A 25,769-nucleotide genomic window follows, 5' to 3' on the forward strand; every position below is an offset into this window, starting at 1 on the left:
TTTTAGGTGTTGAACTTGCTTAGTGGACATTGAAAAGAACTGTAAATAGCCATTATTTTCAATGTTTGTATGATGGAGGGATTCCTGTTAAGCTATCTTACTTGCTGAGAAGTCTTTATTTTAAACAAAAAACATCTTTATTTAAATTTTCATATATGACATAGGCAATCTTACATTTATATAAATGAAAATAAACCATAACGACACAATCTCAGTTGCAAACATTATACCTTACAAACTGTGCCAACACAACTGTAACTGCAAACATTATGCATCACTTTTAATATATCCATTCGTTGGTCAACCATTACATAACTCATTCAAATCCTGCCTTCTTTTAAACCTCTAAATCTTACATTTATATAAATGAAAATAAACCATAATGACACAATCTCACTTGCAAACATTATACCTTACAAACTGTGCCAACACAACTGTAACTGCAAACATTATGCATCACTTTTAATATATCCATTCGTTGGTCAACCATTACATCACTCATTCAAATCCTGCCTTCTTTTAAACCTCGTTCCTCCTCTACATGTATTGATCTCACATTTCCCATTTTTCCTATGACTTGCTGAGGAGTCTTGTGCAATGCACCTGCAGTGACAATGTGTAATTTTAATAACTGCACATTTTAACTAATGAAACCACAAACAGTAAGACCTTTGAAAAGTGCTCTTCAGTGTGTTTGTTTTTTTTAAATTCACAGAAGTAATACTAACACTGCTGCAGTGACTACCCCATGTTTTAGTTAACAACTCCCTATTTATGAAAGTGCATACTGTAAAATACTTGTTTTCCTTATCTTAGTTGAACAACTCTAGAACAAAAATCTTTTACTCCAAAGTTTTTTAAATTACATCATGCATTTCCTAGTCATCTGATGTACCTTGTTTTATTTTTATTTTATTTTTTTTTTTACAGAATGTCAGTCAACTTCAGGATAAGCTCTTTTGCCTGCCTTGATGAAATACATACTGACACGATATTGATTACACTGAATTATTTGTAATGTATTTTTCAAGTCTTCCATTAAAACAAAAAGCTTGCATCTTTTAGCATTTTATATAAGTTTAACAACTATCTCACTCAGTACTAATGCTTCCAGAGCTAGTGACCCAGCTTTATAACTGTTACAAGTTCATTTGGCTGTTATCAGCTTCACAGGAAAAGAAAGGCTGCTGTTCTTTCTATTGTTCACTGTTGCAGTAACTCTTGGGATTTGCCACAGAAGGCTTGACATCTGGCTTGACTTCTGGAGCTTTTTACCATTTTTCCCTCTCACCTAAACTTCTGGATGTAAGTGTTATAAGAAGGACATCTGCCCATACCATCTTCAGTTCTTACTTACTGAAGTTCATATGAGGAAGAATCCATAGTTAATGAGAGTATTAAATATTGTCTCTCCATTGGTTCTGCTAATGGGTAAATATCCTCAAGGAGAACTTCCCTTTGTATTTATTATATATTTTTAATTGCTTACTGTTAATAACCAAGTCTACTACCTCTCAGAAAAAGTTATTTCTCTATATGCCCTATGTATGATTGTAGTTATGCTTTTACCCTTTGTATTTAGAAAGAAGGCACACCCATTCACGCATGCACCTACCTACATGTCTTTAAACGTCACCCAACCGTGGGGAGGACATGCAGACTCCACACAGAAGGCTGGAGCGCCTTCACTGTGGAGTCTGCATGTCCTCCCCACGGTCGAGTGACGTTTAAAGACATGCAGGTAGGTGCGCGCATGAATGGGTGTGCCTTCTTTGAAGGTTGGGCGTCGGGCTGGCAACTCAGCACCGTAGAAATCCACTGCCAATCATTAGCGGACCAGTGTTCCACTGTAGCGACCCCTAACCAGGAAACGCCGAAAGACATTACTTTTATTTAGAAACATACTTTCTTTTACCATATTGCATTTTACAATAATGTTAAGACATTTAAAAGAAAGTATATAAATGAAAAATTGTTTGTCGTCTTTATTTTTCTGTCCATGTGGTTCCTTTGAGTAACCACAACAAAATGAGATTCATATGCTTTAGCTGCTTGCATGTTTTAAAATAAACAGCACATAGCAGGATTGGCATTCCGCAATTCCCTGATTGTTTGCCAAGTTCGCTTTATTATTAGTGTTCTGAAAAGTCCTCATCGTCTCGCTTTATCAGCTTCAGGTCCAAATCCAAATCCCAGCTTCTCCTGTCTGGCACAAAATGAGACTCCTGTGTTTCAGTGTCCCAACTAATTTAAACATTTCCTAGTGGGACTAATATTTTCCATTACTTCTGCTTTCCAGAAAGTTCACCTGTTAGTCTTCCTGCTCCTCACTTTCTTGCAGTACCAGCATCTGATTTGAATACAGTCTTTTAATTCATCTTTGTCAGTCAAGCATTTTCTTTTGAAGAAGGGAAACATTTAACTGGTACAGTCTCAATTTCAACCCCTCTTACTTGGATGGGCTGCAGAAACCAAATCCTCTTCACCTTGTTGAATGGAGTTTTGATGGTGAACTTGATCTCCTCCAAAGCTAGAGCTGTCTCCATATATATTTTTGGGCCACTTGGAAAAATATTTCATAAAATGCTGGTTTTTAGATCACAGCCCAGCCTCATAACAACTGTTAATGACTGGAATAAACTTACTTGTTTGTCTAGTATTAAACAAGTAGTCATTTTCCACAAATACCCTGGCATCACCAATGTCCATCACTTTTCCTTTTTCTCTTAGTTTTCTCAGAAGCATCTTCTGCTGTTGGTATGACTGCATTTAACCAATGTCTGTCTGTGCTTCTTGCTGGAGGGTAAATTAGACGCATAAATGCAGTGCACCCTCTCAGTTAACAAATTATCCCATGGAACAGTCCAGTTGATTGTAGCTTTATAAAGTTAATGTAGTCTGTTCCATCTAATGTCTCTGGTCCTTCAGAAAACCTCAGGTTGTATGTTTGTGACTTATCTTCTAGTTCTACCATTTTAAAGATGTCTTCATTTGATGACTCAGTCTGTGTCATTCTTTTCTTCATTTCTGTTTATGACTTATTCAACCTTAGTTCATCAGACTGATAATTAAATACTTCAGCCAGTGCCATGGCCTAGAAGGATAAAGCCCTGACTACTACCCAGGTGACATGTATTAGATTAGCAGCTCAGGCATTTGAGGAGCTGGCAGGAAAGGATGGACATGTCCATCCAGGGAAGGGAGGGTGGTCGTGTGAGCATCTGTTGTGATGATTCCTGCTGAAGGCTGGATACATAGCAATGAAAAGCATGGTCCACAGAGGGGAAATATGTGGAGGACATTGCTGAGCTGCTGCGGAGGTGAGGACAAATGCCTCAATTAGACACCTGCCCCATGGATGATACCACAGGATCGCAGGGAAGTGGGAGTAACAGGACAGGCCTCAAAAAAAGATGAAACCCTCTGGCCAATGATTAATGACATGACCTTCCTCCTCCCATAGGATCTGCACCAGACCCAGCTTGAAAATGAATAGTCGGGGTGCAAGAAGCATCAGGACCTGGCTATTGATGTGGGACACTTGGGGCAGCTGTAGGATGACGCATGAGAGCAAAAGACCTTCCAAAAAAGATTGATTATTTAATACTTCTCTGTTTTCCAACCATTCATTTGTTCTTACATAGTCTTCCAAAGTCCCATGTATTTTAACAATTCCAAGTTCATCTAGCCTATTTTTTTTTTCTTCAAGTTTACTGGAACTCATTTCTTGCATTAATGTTGCTTATAAATTTGCATTTTGCTGATAGGCCTTGAGGTTATTCTCATCCAGGGCTTTTTCTAGTTGATTTTATCCCCAGGTTTTTTTTTTTTTTTTTTTTTTTTTTTTGGTGACAGTTCAGTAGTGTATCTGTTGACCAGTAACTGAATTCCCCCACAGTTATAACATCAGAGCATTGTATGGCAGAAATGCTGATCAGGACCAGGACAGACCCTCACAAATGGAAACTGAATAAGAGGGTCTTCCAAGAATTGATCTAGTTGTGGGGATGCCTCTTTTTGCCTGCACTCACAACAATCAGTTGGCAAAATTCTGCTCCAGGACTCCATGCAAGAAGGACTGGTAGACTGATGCATTCTCCTTTCCTTGGACAAGAATGATGCTATATGCTTTTCCATCCTTTTCACTATCAGGGTTCATCCTGAAGCTTCAGAAAGCCTCCCCAAAGATCATAATGGTGACTCCTTTCTTTTAGAATGAGCCAGGAGCAGTTATCACAAGCTTCCTTACAGACTGGTTTATTCACACAAAACCATGGGTTTTGATATATCCTGACCCTAAATGACTACAGCTGACTGCCTGGATGATAGAATTTTTAAAACTTTTAGACACCTTTTTAAGGGATTTGCAGCACATATTAATGGAAGCAAAAAAGTCTGCTTTTAGAAATTCATATATTAGTAAATAGAAAAGGTTTTCTAGATGGTGCCAAGAAAAGAACCAGCATCCATTCAGGGTTATTGTTTCTCTGTTTCTATAGTATTTAAGCAAGTTACTATCCTCTGGCCTGTCTTGCTCCTCAATCAAGCTTCATTTGTCAACCATTTCAGCAGGTCTGACGATGGATCATCCTCTTTCATGCTACCTCACGTGAAAATGTTGTTTGAAAGGGGTGTTGTATAAGAAGCCTCCTAGGGAAAGTTGGCTTCTCCTCAGAATCTTAATTTTGTGTTAGAAAAACTAACTCTTGCTCCATTTGAACCAGCTCATCAGGCTGACTTGAGATTCTTAATGTGGAAAACAGTCTTACTAATTGCTCTGACCTCTGCAAAAAGGGTATCCAAGTTGTAAGCTGATGTTCATCGTGTTTCACTGTTGCAGTCATTACACTTGGGTTATCCTGCTGGCAGGCTACCCGCAGTCGGCCTGAATTCCAAAGTCCTGGTCCGGCGTCGGTTGCTGTCACCTCTTCCCTGACATCAGTGCACCAGGGGTATATAAGATGCAGCCAACGCCATTTTCTTCAGTCTTTCTTGCCGTGCGGTGCCCGAAGCAAAAGCAGTTCGCAAGTGCCAGTCGGCCGACTCCTGAGAGTTTCGAAATTGAATTTCAGATCCAAAGTCTTCAATAAAGCTAAGTACCCCGTTGGGGAAACTTTTTCTTGCTCCAGACCGATGTCAGTAAAAGCTAACAATTGTATTTCTTGTGGGAAGCAAATACCTCATAAGGATTTTCACTCTTATTGTATTCCTTGCCTATCTGCGGTGGTGGTGCTGCGGTAGTGTTGTTGCCTGACAGACGTTGCCCGTTCGATTCTCAGTTAAAGTGTCTACTGTGTGACGACATGCATGAGTGGGCGTTCCTTCTTTGAAGGTTGTGCGTTAGGCCCGGCAAGCCAGCATATAAAACTCTACTGCCAATCATTAGCGGACCGGAGTTCCGCTGTGGCGACCCCTAACTGGGAAAAGCCGAAAGATACACACACACACACACACACACACACACACACACACACACACACACACACACTGTATTCCTTGCCTAGGCCCTGACCACGACATTGCTAGTTGTCGGGTTTGTGCTAGATTCAACCAACGCACTATTAAGCGTTGGTTTGATTTTGCTTTACATTACTTTGGCCGAAGGTTTAACTATATAATGCCGTCGGAACAACCGACGACCGGAGTTCATAAAAAGCGCAAGGACAAAGAAAAGGACAGGCATCCGAGGTCCAAAACCGACGACGAAGCCTCTTCTAGGCCGGTTCTCAGTGAGGCACTTTCGCAGCCCCTGACACCCGCTACCTCAGAGCCACAGGCCGCCTCCGACTCTCACATGGAGACAACTAGGCCTCTGGAAACTCAAGGTATTGAGCCTACGGAAACTGTTCCCTCGGATGGGTCCGGAGCCGCTGAGCAGGCATCGGCTTCTGAGGGTGTTTTCAGACCTACACAGCTTACTATCAAGACCACTTCAGCAGCCAAGGCAAAGTCTAAAACACCATTAAAGACAAAGAAACAAGTACAGCATTCTCCTGGACAGTCATCCATGCCAAAGAAACAGATGCTTAAAATAGCCGAGAACCTAATTACTCTGATCAGGGGTTCCCATCCCCCTCCTGATAAAAGGCCTAGACAAGACGCTGACTATGACTCCTCTGACCAGGTTTCTATTTCCTCTGATTCCTCTTCAGAACAGGGATATTCTCTTCCTCCCTATGAGGACTCTGTTGCTGAAGAATCATTTCCTTCAGCCTCTCCTCCTGAGGATTACTCTTTTGGGGAAACCTTGCACACCATGAGGGAGCATTTCCATTGGGAGAGCCAGGATTATTCAGAATCCAAGAAAAGGCTCAGAGACTTTCTTTTACTGCCTCAGCACAGGCCCCTTGCTATCCCCCCCTGTACTATATGTTGATGATGTTTTTTCTGAATCCAGTTTGTCTCCTGATTCTTTACTCCCTGCACCAGTCAAGTCAGATAGGTACTACAGGGTCCCAGATTCTCATAAATGTCTTTACAAAAACCCTGCTGCTGACCCAGAAACAATTTCTCAGGGTCCCAAAGGGGTCAAGGCTTCCACTGCAAAACCCCCTGTTCCCTCTGATAGGGATTCTAGAGCACTGGATAGATGGGGGGGGGGGGGAGTTTACACCTCTGCTCCTTTAGCTGTAAGGGTTTTAAACTGCCAGTTTCACATGCTTAAATATCAGCAATACCTAATGTCTTTGCTAAAACAGAAAATGCTTACAAGCTCAGAATGTCATGAATAAGGAAATGCAGGATTTATTGCATGCATCTGAACAAGTGGGAAAGCATACTTTGCAATGTGGTTTTGATTCATTAGAGGCTTCTTGCAGAGCCGCAGTTACAGGTTCTGTCATTCGAAGGCATGCTTGGTTAAAAGAACAAAGTTTACCTGATCATGTTAAAGCAAAATTATTGCATGCTCCATTACAGCATGATACTTTGTTTGGTGTTAAGGCAGAAGAGGTGTTAAAGAAAATGGAGGATGAAGTAAAATCAATACAGACAGTAAAGAATTTCGTACAGGTTCAGCCACCCAGATTTAGCAGGAACTGACCTTCAAAAAATTGGTCCTTTCCAGTGTCAGACAGGCCACAAAGAGGCAGATACAGACGTCCAAGAGGCAGATCTCAGCCCCAAGGCTCATACAGACCTAAACAGTGGGGTGCTTCAGCCCCCAAAGGCAGGGAAGACAAATCACAACCTTATAGGAAACTGTCCCAATGACTTTCCTCTACCTATGCCAAGCACTTACCTTTTGGCAGCACCCTCAGGGGGAAAGCTAGCACTCTTCTCTCAAAATTGGCACATGATCACCCAGGACAAATGGGTACTGAATATTGTTTTTCAGGGTTACAGGTTCCACTTTCACACCCTACCAAGGACAAAAGGTATGCCAGACCTGCCATACAATCAATGGGCAGAGGCACAAAAACAAGTTTCTGCTCTCATGGACAAGAGGGCTATTCATAAAGTACCACAGGAAGAGCAGGGGCAAGGATTTTACTCAATACTTTTCTTGGTACCCAGAAAGGGCAACACTTGGAGACCAATACTGGACCGGTCTACTCTAAATACTTTCCTGGACATTACAAAATTCAAAATGTTGACACTGCAGCAACTTCCACCCATGCTGGGCAAGAAGGCTTGGCTAGTTACTTTGGACCTCAAAGAGGCATACCTGCATGTCCCAATAAGACAAACTTGCAGAAGATACCTCAGATTTATAGCTGGTTCAATGCATTACCAATTCTCTGCACTGCCCTTTGGCTTATCTACTGCACCCAGGGTCTTCATAAAATGCCTGGCACCAGTAATTGCTTTTTGCAAACAAAAAGGAATTCAAATATATCCCTACTTGGACGACTGCCTTATTCAAGCAAAGAGCAAGGACATTCTTCTAAAGCATCTGGCGTTTGTAAAAAGATTACTAATTTGCCTAGGGTACACAGTAAACGAAAAGAAATCAAAAGTAGTGCCCTCTCAAGAGATAATATTCCTGGGTGCAAGCTTAAATACAACTGCCCAGATGGCTTATCTCACGCCAGACAAGCAAAGGCAACTGACTCATTACTTTCAAATGATGGCAACAAAAACCCAGCTACCTGCAAGAAAAATTCTGCAGGCTTTGGGCTTCATGGCATCCTGCATCCTGCTAATTCCATATGCAAGACTGCATATGAGGAAGCTACAATGATATCTAAAAAAGTGTTTGGACTCAACATTGCCACAGCCTGGAAACAATGATAACTCTTATTCCCTGACTGCAACAGGAGTTTCGATGGTGGGCACTGGCCTGTCACCACAACAAGGGACAGCCTTTCACTTTACCCACAGCCAGGCAGACACTAACAACAGATGCGTCGGATTATGCCTGGGGGGGCACACATGGCAGGAAAATGTATTCAGGGCACGTGGCCCGCGGACCAAATGCATCTTCATATCAATCAAAAAGAGATGCTAGTTGTACAGAATGCCCTGACAGCCTTCAAGGATCTACTACATCCAGGACAACTATTGCTAAAGATGGACAATACTACAGTTATGTGGTACATAAACAAGCAAGGGGGCACACATTCCTACCCCCTCTGCAGGCAAGCCATGACTTTGTGGAACAAAGCACTGACCTATCAAGTACATCTGCAGGCACAATTCCTGCCAGGAAAGAAAAATACTCTGGCAGACGAACTAAGCAGAAACCTCATGGACCCTCACGAGAGGAGACTAGATTTACAGGTCTTCAGCATGATAACAAGGAAATGGGGATGCCCAGACATAGATCTTTTTGCCTCCCCTCACAACTGCCAACTACAGAGATTCTGCACAAGGACTTATCACTCACAGGCATGGAAAGTGGATGCTCTGTCATTCAGCTGGAAAACCCTAACAGTTTATGCCTTTCCACCACTGCTTCTCCTTCCCAAGGTACTCCTAAAAGTCAGACAAGAGAAGCCAAAAATGATTCTGATTGCCCCAGACCGGCCACACCAGCACTGGTACCCAGTCCTAAAGAGCTTGTCCCAAGGCACAGCCTGGACTTTGCCTCAAATTCCTCATCTTCTGACTCAACAAAACAATCAGATCCTGCACAACCAACTCAGAACCTTAAATCTGGCTGCATGGCAACTAATATAGCCACTCAGAACACACCTCTTTCTAAAGCTGTTATGGATGTCATTTTGGAAGGCAGGAGGCCCAGCACCAGGAAATCTTGTGCAGACAAATGGAAGAGATTCTGTGCTTGGAACCAGGCACAAGGACTTGAACCACTTGTTCCAAATATTCCTCAGATTTTACAATACCTAACTGAGAAGCTGGACCAAAGGCCTATCCTTCTCATCAATTAAGATCCATGCCTCTGCCATTTCAGCTCATTACAATATGGAACCTCCTATTTTCTCACATCCACTGCTCCTCAGAGGGGAAAAAAACATAAGACCCCCAAGGAGAGCACCGATACCTACATGGGACCTCAACTTTGTCTTGGAAAAGCTCACACTGCCTCCTTTTGAGCCAGCCAATACAGCTAATATAAAATTCTTATCATGGAAAACTGCTCTGCTCCTAGCAATAACTTCAGCAAGAAGAGTCTCAGAGTTACAGGCATTAATGGCAGTGGAACCTTTTATCATTTTTCATCCGGACAGGATTTCCCTAAGGACAAACCCAACATTTATGCCAAAGGTGGTATCCAGTGTGGCTCTTAACCAAACCATTCATTTGCCAACATTTTATCCAAATCCCCAGAATAAAGGGGAGAGACTTCTGCACTCTTTGGACATACACAGGCAGCTACGCTTCTACTTGGACAAAACAAAAGCTTTCAGAAAAACTGAGCAACTGTTTGTAGCATATGCTGCAGGATCACAAGGAAAGGCTATCTCAAAGCAGACTATTTCAAAATGGATAGGACACTGCATTTGTTTCTGCTATGCACAGCATGGCAACTCAGTGCCTAAGAATATTAGGCCACATTCTACCAGAGCAGCAGCCACTTCAGCAGCCTTTCTCAGAGGAGTACCAACCAAGGAAATTTTGGAGGCTGCAACTTGGAGTTCAGTGCACACTTTTACCAAACATTATCACTTACCTCTTTACTCTAAATCCAGAGCAGGCTTTGCCACTGCAGTTCTGCAGGGCCTCATAGCCACTCCTAATACTATTTAGACCCAGTTGCCCTACCACAGCTTTGGGATTCAACCCAAGTGTAATGACTGCAACAGTGAAACACTATGAACTTAGTACAGTTGTGTACCTACCATAAATGTAGATGTTCTAGTGTATTCACTGTTGCAGTCCAGGCTACCCACCCTCCATCCCCCTTTCTTTGCTGGGACTTATCTATACTTCTCTATCCTATACAACCTATGTGGTGTATTTGCTTGTAGATGAAGGTATTGTTTTTATCTTACTGTATGTTTTTATAAGCATTATGCATTGCCTACCTTCTTGGGGGCACCTGACATCTGGGGCAAGAAAAACAGAAGAAAATGGCGTCGGCTGCATCTTATATACCCCTGGCGCACTGACGTCAGGGAAGAGGTGACAGCAACCGACGCCAGACCAGGACTTTGGAATTCAGGCCGATTGCGGGTAGCCTGCCAGCAGAATAACCCAAGTGTAATGACTGCAACAGTGAATACACTCAAACATCTACATTTATGGTAGGTACACAACTGTACTTTATGGTGGGTCAGCCTTATCTCATTTTCCACAAAGATAGGGTTTTGTTAAGAACTAATCATTCATTTATGCCTAGTGTGGTATGTGAGTTTACCGTAAGCAAAGCTATCCATCTCCTTGTCTTCTTTTCAGAACTTTTGATGTCTGCAGATAACTCAGGCAGTATCTATACAGAGCAAAATATTTTAGAATTTTTGATCAGTTGTTCATTTCTTGTGAAGGCAAGAAGAAGGGACAATCTGTCAAAGCAAACTATTTCAAAATGGTTGTGTTATTCTTTTAGTATTTGTTATGCCATCACAATGAAACAGTTATAGGCAGGGTCAAGACTTACTGTACCAGGGCATTGGTTTCATCTGTGGCTTTTTGGAAAGGGTTAGATTCTAGAAATATTCCAGAAGCAAGCAGCATGGTCCCCTCCATACACTTTTATAAAGCACCATAAACTAGATTCCTTCAACAGGTCTAGGACTGGTTTTGCTAGGTCCATTCTCCAGAGCTTGATTTGATGCCAGGGTATGGACGTTCGTTGTTATAGTCCTAGTTTTGTTTTCTCAGGGTTTGAGCCTGTCTGTTGGCATGAAAGCTCTAAAGGGCTTGGAGCCCAAACCTGACTTTTAGTCAGCTGTGCTCGAGCTGACTGACTGGCATGTTGAGGGTGCCATAAAAGCTTTGAAAGCTGGCCACCTGTTATATCCTTAGTGGGATATAGCCAAGGTATTCATTATTTTACCAGACTACCTGGAAATCAAACCAATTATCTCATAGTCTATCAGACGCACAAAAAACAGACTACCTGAGTTTATTAAATTGGCAGACTTCCTAAGCTTTTATTTAACGGAAAAAAATATGCAATAACAAGGCAAACCAGGAAAAGAGGATGTTCCTCCTCCCCTGATGTATCTATGAAGTCATGAAATGAACAGAAAGTGGAGGTGGAGGGGATGAGATGGGCATGGCTGCAGGAGGTGTGAATGGTGTGTCTTTGGCCCCAGTGAAGGGTGGCAATATAACCCATATAGTTTACACTACTTTAGTGGTGATAATTTGATCATCTACTGTTATGCTAAGTTTACTTACACAACTCTACTTACCATCATAAGTGGAAGTCAGTCTTGGTACTACAGGCAATTCCTGGTAGAATGGCCAGCAGCCTACAGTGCTAACAGCATTTAGGTAGAGGTGTACAGTAGGTTGGAGGGGGTGGGGGAATGTGGGAACCATGAGCAGACAGGATAACTCATAACTGACCTAAGTACAGAATGTGTACAAATGAAATTGAACCTTCGGCAATCCACCACGGCAGGAATTCCACTTACAATAAAGAAGGAAACTCACTCACCTCTCACTTTTCTAAAGAAGGAAACAGCGATCCCAGATATATGATCTGAAGAAGGCTAATTGCCGAAAGCACTTAACGGACTCTAGAGGTGCCGTGGTGGATTACCGAAGGTTCATTTTCATTTGTATTGATTCTACGTCTCCAACGGTATCCTTAACAGTGTAAGAAAAGTTTTTTTCTGCTAAGTACAGAATGTGGGCTGCACTCCTTTAACACATTCCTACAGATGCCCTTCCTGTTGGATGAGTCATGAGAACACATGCATGACAAACTTTTTACATGTTATGCCTGCATTCTCACATCGAACATACAGGTGGACCTGTAGTGCTGGTCACCTTCAGGAAGTGTCACCTTCAGCTGTATGCTGAAGTTTCTTCATTCTCTTTACTGAGTTATATATTTTCTTTTTTTATATATTTTATTGATATTGCTTAGTAATACATATATACAGCCACAGTCTTCCTTTTTTTTTCCCGCTAGATCTTGACCTCATGTATTGGTTCCTTAACTAACTGCCTCCAGTTCAACTCTTTGCTTAAAAGTTCTGCATAAAGTAAAACTGGCTCAGTGCAAAATTGCACTCTTTTTTTTTTTTTTTTTTTTTTCTTTGCATTTATCTTGATCTGTTCTCTTCCTGAAATAACTGATAGATGTTTTATAGATGAATGCTTTCACCCATCACAGAACTTCACCAGATCTAACACCATTTTGCTTGACATGTAGCACTTGTTCTTCCAGTTTTAAACAGTATGTACCCGATTGTGCCAAATATCTAAGCCTGACATAGAAAACAGAATAGCTAACCGTATTATTTGTTATGCTAAGCTTGCCATTTAGATACATATTTAATCCTTTAGAAGAGGAGTAGTCTGTCTAGTCTACCTGAATGTTGCCGTCTCCACGGGGTCTTCCAATTTCTGTGTCTTTTGTAGCTTTCTGATTGACACAGTGATGCAGCAGTTAACATTTCTGCCCCACAGTGTCTGGTTCTGCAGTTCAGTTTTCTGTTAGAGTGCCTTGTATGCAAAGTCTGCACATTTTTCCTGTGTCTGCATGGGATTTCACAAAGTGCTTCATTTTCCTCCCATATTTCAAAGACAAGCTGTTATGTGAATTGCTGATCTTCTAAAACTGCCCAGAGGTGAGTGTACCAAATGAGTTTTTATGTTATGTACCCTGAAATGAGTTGACACTCCATTCAAGATAAGCTTCAGTACCTTGTGCCCATTGAATTGTGGAATAAGCAGTGGTTCCCCCACGACTTTGCACAGGATTAAGTTGAGTAATCAGTCAGTTAATAGGGACGAATGAAAATGTTTATGAATAATAAATGAACAACACTCCTAAGCATCAGTGTTCAATTGTATACCAGATCTAGGCTAACTACCCCAGTATTTGTTTTAAATCTCTGCTAGCTTTCCGTCATTGTTGGCCGCTTACTTATGTATTCATCCATCCCTTGTTACTTAAGATCCAGCACTCCTCTAGCCCTCTTTTATAGATTTGCTGATTTGAAACTATAACTCCCTTATTCTCTGATATTGTCTTCAGGCCTTAAATGCTTGTATTTTCAAATTGCGTTCAAGAAAAATGTTAAATACTGTCTTCTAAAAATCTGAGTAATATCTCTTCAATTCTATCACTTTCTGCCATTTCTGTGATATAGATGGATAAAGTCTTAACTGCAACTCAGGTTTGATTAAGTGCAGCTGTTGAAAGAGACTAAGGACAGACGGTGTGTCTATTCAGTGTCACCGTGTCCATCCTTAGATGGCAAAATGGCAGGTCTGGTCAGCTACTTTGCCAATGTTAAGCAGAGGCTTCGCATTCATTAGCTGCACAAGAACAGCAAAAGGCCAGACATCAGATGGCATACTGTAGACATCACTGAGGAGCATACAGAAGTGTATTTGATTATGTGTTGCTGCTGGTGGGGAAAAGAGGCATCAAATTCACGTTTTTTTTTGTTAATATATATGTTATGGGTTTACCGTATATGGGTCTGTATCACTTCATTAAAGTTGACTTAGCTCGAATGGACTTTCTTCGAACATTCACATCAGAGAATGTTTTTCCCAGGGAAGGATATCACTTGTCTAGCATACAGAAATTTGCCCTTTTCCCCACTGTAGTACGATCTTGAATTTGGTATATATAAGTGGGTGGAGGTGGGCGTGTGTAGGTAGGCATGCTGGCCGAGTGATTTCTTACCATGCAAAAAACGTTCGCTGAAGTCAACGTTGGAGGTAAGTAAACTTCGATGAAGTGATATAGACCCACCTTATACATGTCGCTTCCTCTATACTGCATTATCCTCCTTTTTTTAACTGAATGTTCTGTACTTAGCATGCCCAGTATGCAGCTTTCATTATTTGATTTCGTTTTTTTACTTGTTATCTCCTTATCAGTGAATTTTGACCTTTATCCTGTTTTTTCCTAATCACATTTTCTGGTGCCTGGGTCTCTGGTCTCAGCCTGTGTGCCACAAATGTACTGATGGATGAATTTTTAGTCCTCTGGTCAGTTCCATGATATACAGGGATGAACCCCTAACTATGACAACACAACCTAGGTTTGATTAGCAGCCCAGGCACAGGAGAAGCCAGCTGGGAGGGGAGAGTAATGATGAGGCAGAGCCTTTTGTCCTTTCTGGAGTTGGGAATTGAAGGTATGTGCCCTAGGTGCATGCTCCATCTGTGATCCGTAGTGCAGACCACAAATAGCAGAAGTGTCTGCTTACTGTGGGGGGGGGGGGGTCCTGTAGTGTAAAGTCACTTGTGGAAGCTAACCCTTGCTGTCTGTCAGGCAGTCCCAGTGAATGATGGGCCTTAAAATAAACCTGTTGAATGGTATCTGGATGGTGTTCTATCGTCCAGTATAGGAGAAGAAATGGGTATGCAATAGCCACAACTGTGGCTTGCTGGTTTGTAAATAAGGATGAGAAAAATATGTTAAAAAAATAAAGAAGAAGAAGAATTGGTGCTCTCTAAACTGCCTGTAGGTGTGCATGTTTGTGTTATACAGTGGAGTATCGTCCCATCCAGAACCCTTTCTTACTCCTGTTGGTTGCTGTGTCTGGGCTCCCCTACTGCCATGAGTAGGATAACAGCAGTTATCAGAGAATAAAGGAATGACTCAACTATTCTAAAGCTTTTGTTGGTTGAGCACTTTAGTTCAGTTTGTTGGTGATTTGGTTCAGTATAAAACTAAACTAGGTGGGGGCTACACCCCCCCCAATGTAGGGGGCTGTGCCCCCCCAACTATATATACTAACTCCGAGATTGCACTACAGTGGGGGGGAAAGGCATATACTTTTTACTTGCACAGTCACAAGTGAAGGGAAACCCACATCATGTCTATGGCTTAAAATTTGTTGAAATAAGTTTTTGGTAATTTGAAAATTCTGCGATTTGGTCTCGGTGAAATGAAATTCTAGCAAATGAGTTTTTGGCGAAGTGAAGAAGACCCGTTACAACATATAAAATTAAACAGTTATAATAATGCGTGTACATTTCTTTTCTGTGCAGCAGGAAACACTGTTGATGCATTTTAACACAAGCAGCTTTACAAATACATTTTTAAACACAGGTCTCTGTACAAATCAGTTTGATACACAAATGACATATAATTCTTTACAAAATTCCAGCTAGCTGTGCTGGCATATGTTACACATACACTGCCGTACGTCTCCTGGCATGGCTGGCAGTACCTCCTAACGTCACATCTCTCCAAACCTTTCAGGACTGAAGCTATTTTTTCAAGTGCCCCTTGAGAAACATTGCTTCAGAGGAATTGGACCTATCTGGGAATACATTAACCCATGCCCTGTCTTGAGAGCCCATCTGTATTGGCATTGCTAACCCCACTATGGTGCTGCACTGTCATATCATATGCCTGCAACCCTAGGCTGCACCTTTGTAACTTGGCATTTTGGTGCGTGGGTTGATGTAGCCATGTTAAGTGATTGTGGTCTGTAACTGCAGTGAATTTCCCTTCCATATAGATAGGGTTGAAGTTTCTGCAGTGCCCATACTATCACTAAACATTCTTTTTCTACTGCTAAATGACATTCCTCCTTAGGTTGGAGTCTACGGCTGAGATCTACCACTGGGTGCTCTTCTCCCTTCTGAGGAAACGTGGCTGAATACACCCCCCCACCCCATGGTTCAAAACATCCACCTGCACAACAAATTATTTGCTGTAATCTGGACTGGATAACAGAGGGGTTCCTCCCAAAGCCCCTTTAAGCTTTTGGAGTTCCTACTTGCAGGCTGGGGTCCACACTACCATATCTCCCTCAGAATTCTCCTGCCACTCACTGCAAAAATTAAGCACCCACAGCCTCCCTGTCACGGTAGGGTTTCATCTTGTTAACATGGTACAGTTTGTGCTCCTGCCTAGCAGTTCTGCCGTGTAGATAACATCACTGACCTTCCTTACCACTTTGAAGGGTCCCTCCCAAGCAGCCTGCAGCTGATTGTGTTTGACAGGAATGAGAACCATCACCTGCTGTCCCACAGCATACTCTCTGGCTCAAGCATTCCTGTCATACCCGACCTTTTTCTGCTGTTGGGCTCTTGCCAGGTTCTCCTTGGCCAAGCCAATGAGCTCAATAAGCCTTTCCTGAGGTTTAGGACATAATGCCACAACAGACTCCTTGTGGGATTCACATTCACCCTCCCACACATCACGAGTCACATATAAAGGCCCTTTCACCTTATGTCCATACAGCAACTCAAAAGGTGAAAAACCTGTAGATTCCTGGGGTACCTCTCTGTATGCAAACAGCAGATGGGACAAATATTTGTCTCACTCTCTCTTAAATTGGTCTGCAAATGCCCGTAGTATAGTCTTTAGTGTAGAGTTTAACCTGTCCATAAGATCGTTGGCTCGGAGGTGGTAGGGGGGTGGTGTTTAGGTGTTTCACCCCACAATGCTTCCACAGACAAACCAGTAGGTCTGACAAGAAATTGGCACTTCTTTCAGTCAGTATTTCTCTTGGGAAACCTTCCCTGCTGAAAATCTCTAGCAAAGTATTTGCCACCTTTTCTTCCTTGATGGACAGAGCTACCGTGGCAGGGTATCTAATAGCATAATGTAGCATAATCAACTACTACTAGGATATACTTCTTCCCTGTGGAACTTGGGGTACTCAGAGGTCCCACAATATCCATAGCTGCCCTCTGAAACTGCTTCTCAGTTCCAGGCAAAGGCATCAAAGGAGCTTTGACCTTGTCTCCTGCCTTGTCTACTTTTTGGCATTGCTCACAGATCTTGCAGTACTGTGTTATATCCCTTGCAATCCCAGGCCAATAATAAATCTGCATAATACATCTCTTGGTATGCTTTATGCCCATATGACCTGCAAAAGGAATATCATGGGCTGTGGCCAGAAGTGCCAGACGGTATGCTCTAGGCACTACCAACTGCGGTATTACCTCACCCTCTAGCTCTCCCTCAGGGGTCCACTCTGCATACAGTAACCCTTTGATCCAGTATACAGACTCCTCTTTTCCTTGAGAATCAGGTGCCTCCTTAGCTACCTCCCTCAAGCCTCTTAGTGCAGAGTCTGAGAGCTGAGCGTGTCTCATCTCTGCTTTTGTGACTCTTCCCAGCTTCCCTTCCACAGGAAGTCTGGTATCCTCTGACAGCAGTGCCTCACTATCAGCCTGGGTACTACCATTCACCTCTGCCATTGCAGTCACACCTTCAAGGGGACTTCAATACCTAGCAGCAGCTGTGGCTCACCTTCAGGCTCATTTAGAATGGGGGTCCTCCTAAAGCTGTGACTGGAGTGGACTGCCCAAGCAAGTGCTGCTCCTCTTTAACCACTGTAGGCTTCACAATGGTTATGTCAGATGCTGTGCCTCTCTTAACAGTGGCCTGTTTTCCATCCACTATGCTAGGATATAACCTATGGTGATAGTTTGGTACCCCTGTTGTCTCCAGACAACTTACAACTGACATACTGTTATTCCCACTTGCTGGCTCCCCTACCTTTTGTTCCCACCTTGCCTCCATTGTCATCTATATGATACATGACCCCACTGGTTACATTTAAAACATTTAACCCTGATCCTGGCCATGTACCTGAACTAGTGGCTTCCCCTGCACTGGTGGACTCTGTTGGGGTGGTTTTAGCTGCCTACCATGGGGTTCCCCTATATCCATGTTCAGCACTGGTTATCCACTTCCTGTGCAGTCATGCCCTGCTTACTAAGCTGAAATCCCCTTTCATCCCCAGCTCATCTGCAGTTACATTCTTGGTCTGCCAACCAGATCCTCATGTCCTCAGCAAAGTGCTAGGGGCTTGTTCCCTCATCAAAAGGTTTTCCAGCCTCTCAAAAGTGGTGACCTGACACCCACTCACCCACCTATGAAAATAAATGCTCAACTAAGCAATGTAGTCACACACACTTTCATCTGCCTTGCTTCTATGCTTAACAAAACTTTTTCCTGTAAGCATCAGGTGTTAAAACGCTCAAGTAAATAACATTTGAACTTATCATAATTAGAGGGACGTTCACTTGGAATACAAATGGATACATTCAGTATTTCCAGATGCAGATCTCTCTGCATCAAGCACAGTTTCCCTTAAGAGCACACAGGGAATATAGTTAGCCTGGGGTTTGGATTTCTCTATATCTGCCTCTCCCCAGATTCCCAGTAAGGTTCTCCACTGGGACAGCTGTGTTCAGCACCCTGTCTGTGAAACCAGTGCTTCGTGTCCCTGCTCCTGTAACTGACACACACTCTTTGTGATTTAATTTTCACTCACACACACACACACACACACACACACACACACACACACAGTCCATGCTTCTCAACTGTACAGATTTTTGCATCATATTTTTGGTCTGTTTTTCATAAAATTGTGGTTTTCTGGCAAATTAGTGGAACATCATTAAAGACTGAAATTAGAAAATAACGACAGACATTTGAGTTTCAGACTTCATACCCTTTAGAAAACTCATGCTAATGCACAACTTGTTTTTTTTATCAACTTTCTAAGTTTGTAAGAGCAATATTTAAGAAGTGTCCCTATTTTTGGGCCTTTGTCCCACTTTTATTTATAGCTTTGTCCAGATTTCTTTCTCCAAGAGGTTGAGAGGTATGATACACACACACACATACCTGGGAAAGGCTGACACAGATTACCCACTCTACCGATTTTGCCAGGCTATAAGGTAGATTCACTTGCCACCAGTCAGTTACGATAAGGCTCTTAAAAGCGTATCCAATTATGCTGAGTGAAGTTAATAATAATACAAATGGTAATGTTGACCAAACAACAAGGGTTTCAGGAATGGTCGGAGTTCTCACCAAATAAATATATGCAGATACTCTCAAAATTTCTAAAAGGACCAGCCACGATGAGAAGTTTAAATGTATTTAATAATAATTAGTAAAATAACAAGAAAATAACTAAATATGTGTTGTGAACACCAAAGATTCAGTCACAAGAAATATTAAAAATAACACAGATGGAAAGGTTCACACAGATACAGAAAAACAGTATTTAGCTCATCTCACTATCTATTCCTGATTGACTAAAATAATTAGTGTTCCCTAGTTAAGTTACGTACTACAACAAGGCAAGATGATATGTGTAAGGGTCTTTCTAGTCAGTTTTCCAATAATAGACTGCCCCTGAGACTTCAGTCTCTAATATTAAAACATTGTTTCTGTAAAGAATGACATCATATTCATCTGGTCATCTGACTTCTGGTTCCCATACTATTACCAACACTAGAAGCTATGTGCTACCATACATATCTGGAGCTTTTCTAAGATCTTTGGCAGCATGTGGAAGCCATAAAGCAATAAAACCATTCCACTCTTCCTACAGGAGCTACAAACTATTCTCTAGCACAGACATTGCATCTCTGACTCCCTTCAAAACTGTGAGATAACATATTTATGGCTTAACACATAAAATAATTTAACTTCAAGAATATTTTTCAAAGTCAGGTGAATTAACCTCTTGTCTCCCAGTGTATGCTGTTACAATATATACATTTAAACAGTTACAATATTTGTTAAAAAAAAATGTTAATTTCAATAGCATGGTATTTTAGTTTAATTAATTGATCTGATTGTAGTGGATGTCTTTGTAAATACTTTAGTTGTTTTGTTGAATATTATAATAATACCTATTTTTAATTACTTGTATAAAATTGTTATGATATTTCTCTTATATGTTAAAACAATAAACCTGTTTTGAAAAAAAAAACAGTTACAATAATGCATGTACATTTATTTTCTGTTCAGCAGGAAACACTGTTGATACAGTTTAACACAAGCAGCTTTACAAATACATTTTTAAATACAAACATCTGTACTAATCAGTTTGATACACTAATGGCATATAATTCTTTACAAAGTTCCATCTAGCTGCACTGGGATATGTTACACATCCACTGCCCCACTTTTCCTGGTGTGGCTGGCAGTACCTCCTATTGTCACGTCACAGTAGGATCTTGGCAAGGCTCTCCAAGTTTTTCTTACAGTGAGATTCTCCCAGAAATGTTAGGCAGGTGTATTAGGAACTATACAGTGATCGGCTGTTCCTCATTAGGCGATAACACCTGGGAAGAGCTAAAATGGAATTCTGGCTTCAGTCGAAGCAACTTCACAAGCAAACAAAAAAAGAAAGAGATGAGTTCAGTGCTAGGAGGTTAGGTGTAAGGCTAAGTCACAGGCCAGAATTCTAAACTCACTTGTTTTAAGTTGATGTGGTTATAACGTTTTGAGGGCAAAAAGCACAGAGTGTCTGTTTTATATCTGGAGAACATCCCAGGTTGTGGAGGAAAAACCTTAATTTGGGGAAATCTGTGGGTAGAAGGACTACATGCTATAGATTTTTGGAGGCAGATTTTGGTAAGTGAGAGAGGGGTTAGGTCTCCAAATCAAACATTTACAAAGTTCTCAGGAAGTCATTGAACTTTTCTCCTTTTATTTAAAGCTGAGACAAATAGTGAGTCATCTTGGGAAGAGTCTGATAGAGGCATGCTGTTGACTGTCCCATCTTATGCCACTAGTTCAGTTTTGAGTGTGTTCCTAAAGTGTTTCCGCCATTTGTCTTTGAAGTCCAGATGTCTGGCATTTATGCACTGAGGTTTACCAGACCAGTGCATGCATTGTTCTGTGGAAGATTATTTATTTATTTATTTAGTCATTCATTTGTTAGGGACCCTCTGCATGATATTATTTCAGTATTCCCTGTTGGATTACTCTGAGGTCTTTCAACAGTAGTGAGGAAATCTGTCATGAGGGCATGGAGGAAAGTAGATCTTTTTGAGGTGAGTGATGAGATGCTATTTCATGGAAAGGCTTCTTGCATGCTATAAAAAGGCCTTTTCTAAAATGGCTAATCATTGGTTCAGTGTGTCACACTGATGGTTATTATGCTTTGGAAAATATTACATTCCTTGAAAGATCCATGTGGCCAACCTCTCACATTCAGTGAGACTGTAAGTAATATCGAAGTATGTACTTTTGTATCTGAACTGCATGCCTGACTACAGATATATTTTTCTTCCTGTGCTTCAAGTTTCCCTTCCCTACTCCCTTCCTGTGGTTAGCTGCCCCTCATTGTCTGTGGAAGGTTTACAGGTTTGGTTGTAGTCTCATACTTGATCTTAGATAAGTAGATCCCATATCATTGTATGTCATCAGTGTCACTTCATCTAACCAGTGCAGAGAAAAACAGAACAATTGAAATATGGGCTGGATTAGGTGAATGGATTAGTAACATGGCTGCTGTATTTTGCAGTCGCTGAAGTGGACCGACTTTAACTGCTTTCTTTAACCATTCATATTATCTGTGTACAGTGATACCAAGATTATTTTGTTGTACATTTGCATTCCACATTGTACCTGAAGGCAGGCATACTACTCATACATTGTACCTGTGTGTCTGGTTATGATAGCCAAGGAACAAACTAGAGTAATATATATTGGCTAGTTGTGTACATATAACCATGGCACTCCAAATACAAACAGTTCATGGTTGTTTGTAAATTGCCTTAATCAAAGGCATTGAGGACCATACTTCTTGGTACATAAAGGCAACAGCCTGGTCACTTTTATAGTCCTTGTATTAGTGTGCAGTGACATCACTGCCCACACTGTTACAGTGATTTGATTTCTGTTTTGTAGCAAAAATAACTTAAGACTCACAAGGAGACAAAAACTAACCTTTTTATTGTGTATAGCACCAAGTTATGCACATTTTATTTTGTTCTGTTGTTTTCCTAAAGTTGCAACCTTGTTCTGTGACAACTTGAGGGACCAAAGTCATAGTATTTGTCTAAATTACTGCATAGGGAACTATATTTCCATGCTTAATGCAGTAATAGAATAATGCTGCGTATTAGAAAGGCACGGCATCAACTAGATTTTGCATTTAGAGCACCTTAGTTTGAAAACCATTTTTTTTTTTTTTACCTCTGCTATACTCTATACCATACTAGCCGTCAGCTTCTATACTTTTAAACAATAAATCAGGAAAGCATCCATCACCCATGCAGCCATCATGGTGCTTTTGGTTTGCTGTAGTCCCTATTACCCCCACTACAACCTGGAAGAGTAGGACTTGGACCCAGGTGCTTTGACCCCACTGGTGCTTAGCTTCAGTTCTTACACTGCCTACCAGCACACTTATTCTCCCCTAGGTATCTGCTAACACACTTAGTCTCCCATGGTTGTGATGGTTTAAACTGCTCCCCCACATGATAAGTGAGCTGGTGTCTGCCCCCCCCCCCAGCTTCTTTGTCAAGTTCCTGCAGCCCCTGGGTCATCAGTTGATCACAGGTAAGCAGGGCTTTATCCCTTTGACCCATGGAGCCAGTACAGTTTACTTTGAAAAATAGCACTTGTTATAGTACTAAAACTGCAATAATAAAGAACTATACTACTGCACCTTAGCAGTAATCCTTATGGTGTGCTTGAATAATGCACATTTCTATAGAATGTTGAGTAAGATTGGCAGGTGTCTGAATCAAGCATTATGTACATTGTTAAACCTTAGTAATCACCTATAAAACTTGTCAGATACATTCGGGAAATATGGCTAGGCTTAAAAAGCCCCCCTGGGGTTGGCAGCATAGTAATTACTTATGAACCTCTGCACGTTTTGACTAATGAGAGTGCAGCAAAGATTACGAAGTTAAACGACAGGAGGGAAGCAATCCCAACAGAACAGCTTTAAATGAGTTATGGTCAGTATACAATAAATTGTTATATTTGATGGTGTGTGTGTCAAATGCTTTATTTTGAATCTAAATCTATATCTTTATGTATGCATTGTGCCATTACTCTGGATGTACCTGCCTTACATACTTAGTAAGGGAGACACATTCACTGTAGCTCATTACTTTCCTCGTAGTGTCACTGGAGTTTCAATAAGTATTTGGGTGCTGCAGGGACTTGTTACACTGATCCTTTTGCATGTCTTTTCATCTGTACTGTTTTTCCCCAGGTTGTATGGCAAGTTTTGGGAACAGGGATGACTATTGCATTTCTCAGTATGTTTTTATTTATTTAGTTATTTATTTTTAGGCTTGTGTTGTTTTTACTACTGTTGTGCTTCTTTTTGATGTGGAGGTATTCAGAAATGGTCAAAATATTTTATAAAACATCATTTTTTTATTTAATCAGACTTGCAGTTGTCCATTTTGGATTAGGACATTTGTTAACTTGCCTTTGATAATGCCCTGTATATTATTAAGGTTATGGACACCTGGCTTTTTTTTTTCATTTCTTTTTGTAGCATTTAGTTTTTACAGTTGTTTTTTAATCTAACTTTGAATATATTAACTTTGCTCTGTGGATGTGGGATTTTTTTTTTTTTGTGAGTAAGGCTGTGATTTACTCACAGCAAAAAGCATATGCAAACAGTCAAACTCATTTTTCAACCACTGTATAATAAACTAGTAACTTGATCTTGATTACCCTGGGTTCATGGCTGCTATATGTAAATCACTAAGCCCCCCATTATTTTATAGATGTGGCCCTACAGAAAAAAAATGAGCAGATGAGTGAAACTAAAACGTCAAAAACACACTAGAATATTCCTTTTTGCAAACTACGTTGCAGCTTCAGCATCTAGTACATAACTGGAGGTAAAACCTTGTAAACAGAAATACACGAAAGGTAGCCAACAGCTTAATTTCATATTTTTACCTTTTCTCTACCCAACACAGACTTGCTTTCTTCAGTACTAGAAGACCTGCAGGCTCTAAGTACAGCTGTGAACAAAGAAGACAAGTGCTCCACTGATGAAGATGAGGAAGAAAAGAGGTAGAAGAATTTTGGATGGCTAGTGTGGCTGATTCAAGGACAGCAGTCTGGTCCATTTTAAAGCTGATTTGGATACTGTTCAGAAAATATGGTCATTGACAGATATTGAAAAATTGCACTGGTCATGGATGATTACCTCATTTCACGTTTATCTTGCAAAGGGAGGTGGACGCTTTTTGCACTGGTTATGATACAGCATGAACTTGCTTGGTTTCCTAATGTAGGATAATACTATGGTTGAAGCATTTTTATGGCATCTTGTTCAGTTAAGACAAACAAACCTCCCATCTACTTTTGACACCTTTTAGCTGAAAGAAGACTGACAGGTGCACTGAATGGTCTTGCTAGTTCTGTTTTTGAAAACTGAAGCAACAGTGTATATGCTGACATATATATATATATATATATATATATATATATATATATATATATTTTTTTTTTTTTTTTTAACTGTATTTGTGATTACCACTTCACCTTTGAATTTATACAGTCTTTTCACCATAATTTATTTTAAATATAAACTACAATTAAAAAAAAAAAACTTTTGTGAATCATTTTAAACATTAACTCTTTGTGATGCTTTTCTATGAAAATGATAAATTATATTGCACATAAGCTACAGTATGTCATTTTTATTTTCAAACTTTTGCAAGACATTAACCCAGCAGTTGATAAAGTAATAAAGAAGTCGTAAGTCAACAATAAACTATTGAGATTCTGGACAAATAGAGAAAATAAGTCTTGGGTAACATAAACTAAACTAGTGGATAGTGGATGATGATCTTAAATTTGACCTGCATATACAAAGCTGCATAAGAAAAACTCCCCAAAAAATAGGGATGCTTTATAGAGCCAAAAACTTTCTCACAGATGCAACTAAAACTACACTTGCCAGTACTTGTATCCTTCTCATACTTCTTTATGAAGCTCCAATCCTTACTAAGTTTCAGGCCTCACAAAAATACAAACTTGAGCAGTGCTATAACAAAGTTGCTAAATTTGCAGCTAATACCCCTTTCAGAACCCACCACTGTGTAGCACTAAAAAGCCTAAACTGGTTAGAACTACCCCATCAAGTAACGTATGCACACCTTCTTACCAGCTGTAAATTTATCCAGAATCCATCTGCTTGTCCAGCTCTAAACAACCTTCTACATAACTATGTTCCTAGTTGGTCGTTATGATCCAGTGACCAAAAACCTATCGGTTCTGGGTCGGCATTGTCCCCATCAGGTCAATACCTTCCCTCCCATCCTTCAAAACCATTCAGAAAAACTTCCTAGTCAAAAGCTGACTGTGTTTTTGCTAGGAACACCAGGATAAACTATATCCCTAAATGCGAACAAATGCCTGTTCCTACCTTACATCTCCTTATTCTCCCTTCTTCACTCACTTCCTTACTTCTTTCAATTTCTATCCATTGGCTTTCACTCTCACTTCGTATTGCAATTCC

At 40.9% G+C, this 25,769-nt stretch overlaps 1 protein-coding gene across 2 annotated transcripts in view; it reads left to right on the top strand.

Moving 5' to 3' along the window:
• The window catches only part of CCHCR1 (coiled-coil alpha-helical rod protein 1), a 673,784-nt gene extending 649,071 nt beyond the window's left edge, over positions 1-24,713 (top strand). For both annotated transcript variants that reach the window (XM_044083293.1, XM_044083292.1), the window contains exon 17: positions 24,220-24,713. In XM_044083293.1, the coding sequence (XP_043939228.1) occupies positions 24,220-24,320 (101 nt within the window). In that variant the 3' untranslated portion in view covers positions 24,321-24,713. The remainder of the gene's footprint in view (positions 1-24,219) is intronic.
• Positions 24,714-25,769: the final 1,056 nt, after the last annotated feature.

The sequence above is a fragment of the Protopterus annectens genome, chromosome 9.part0 (assembly GCF_019279795.1).
Source record: "Protopterus annectens isolate FY-2018-M chromosome 9.part0, PAN1.0, whole genome shotgun sequence".
NCBI lineage: Eukaryota > Metazoa > Chordata > Ceratodontiformes > Protopteridae > Protopterus > Protopterus annectens.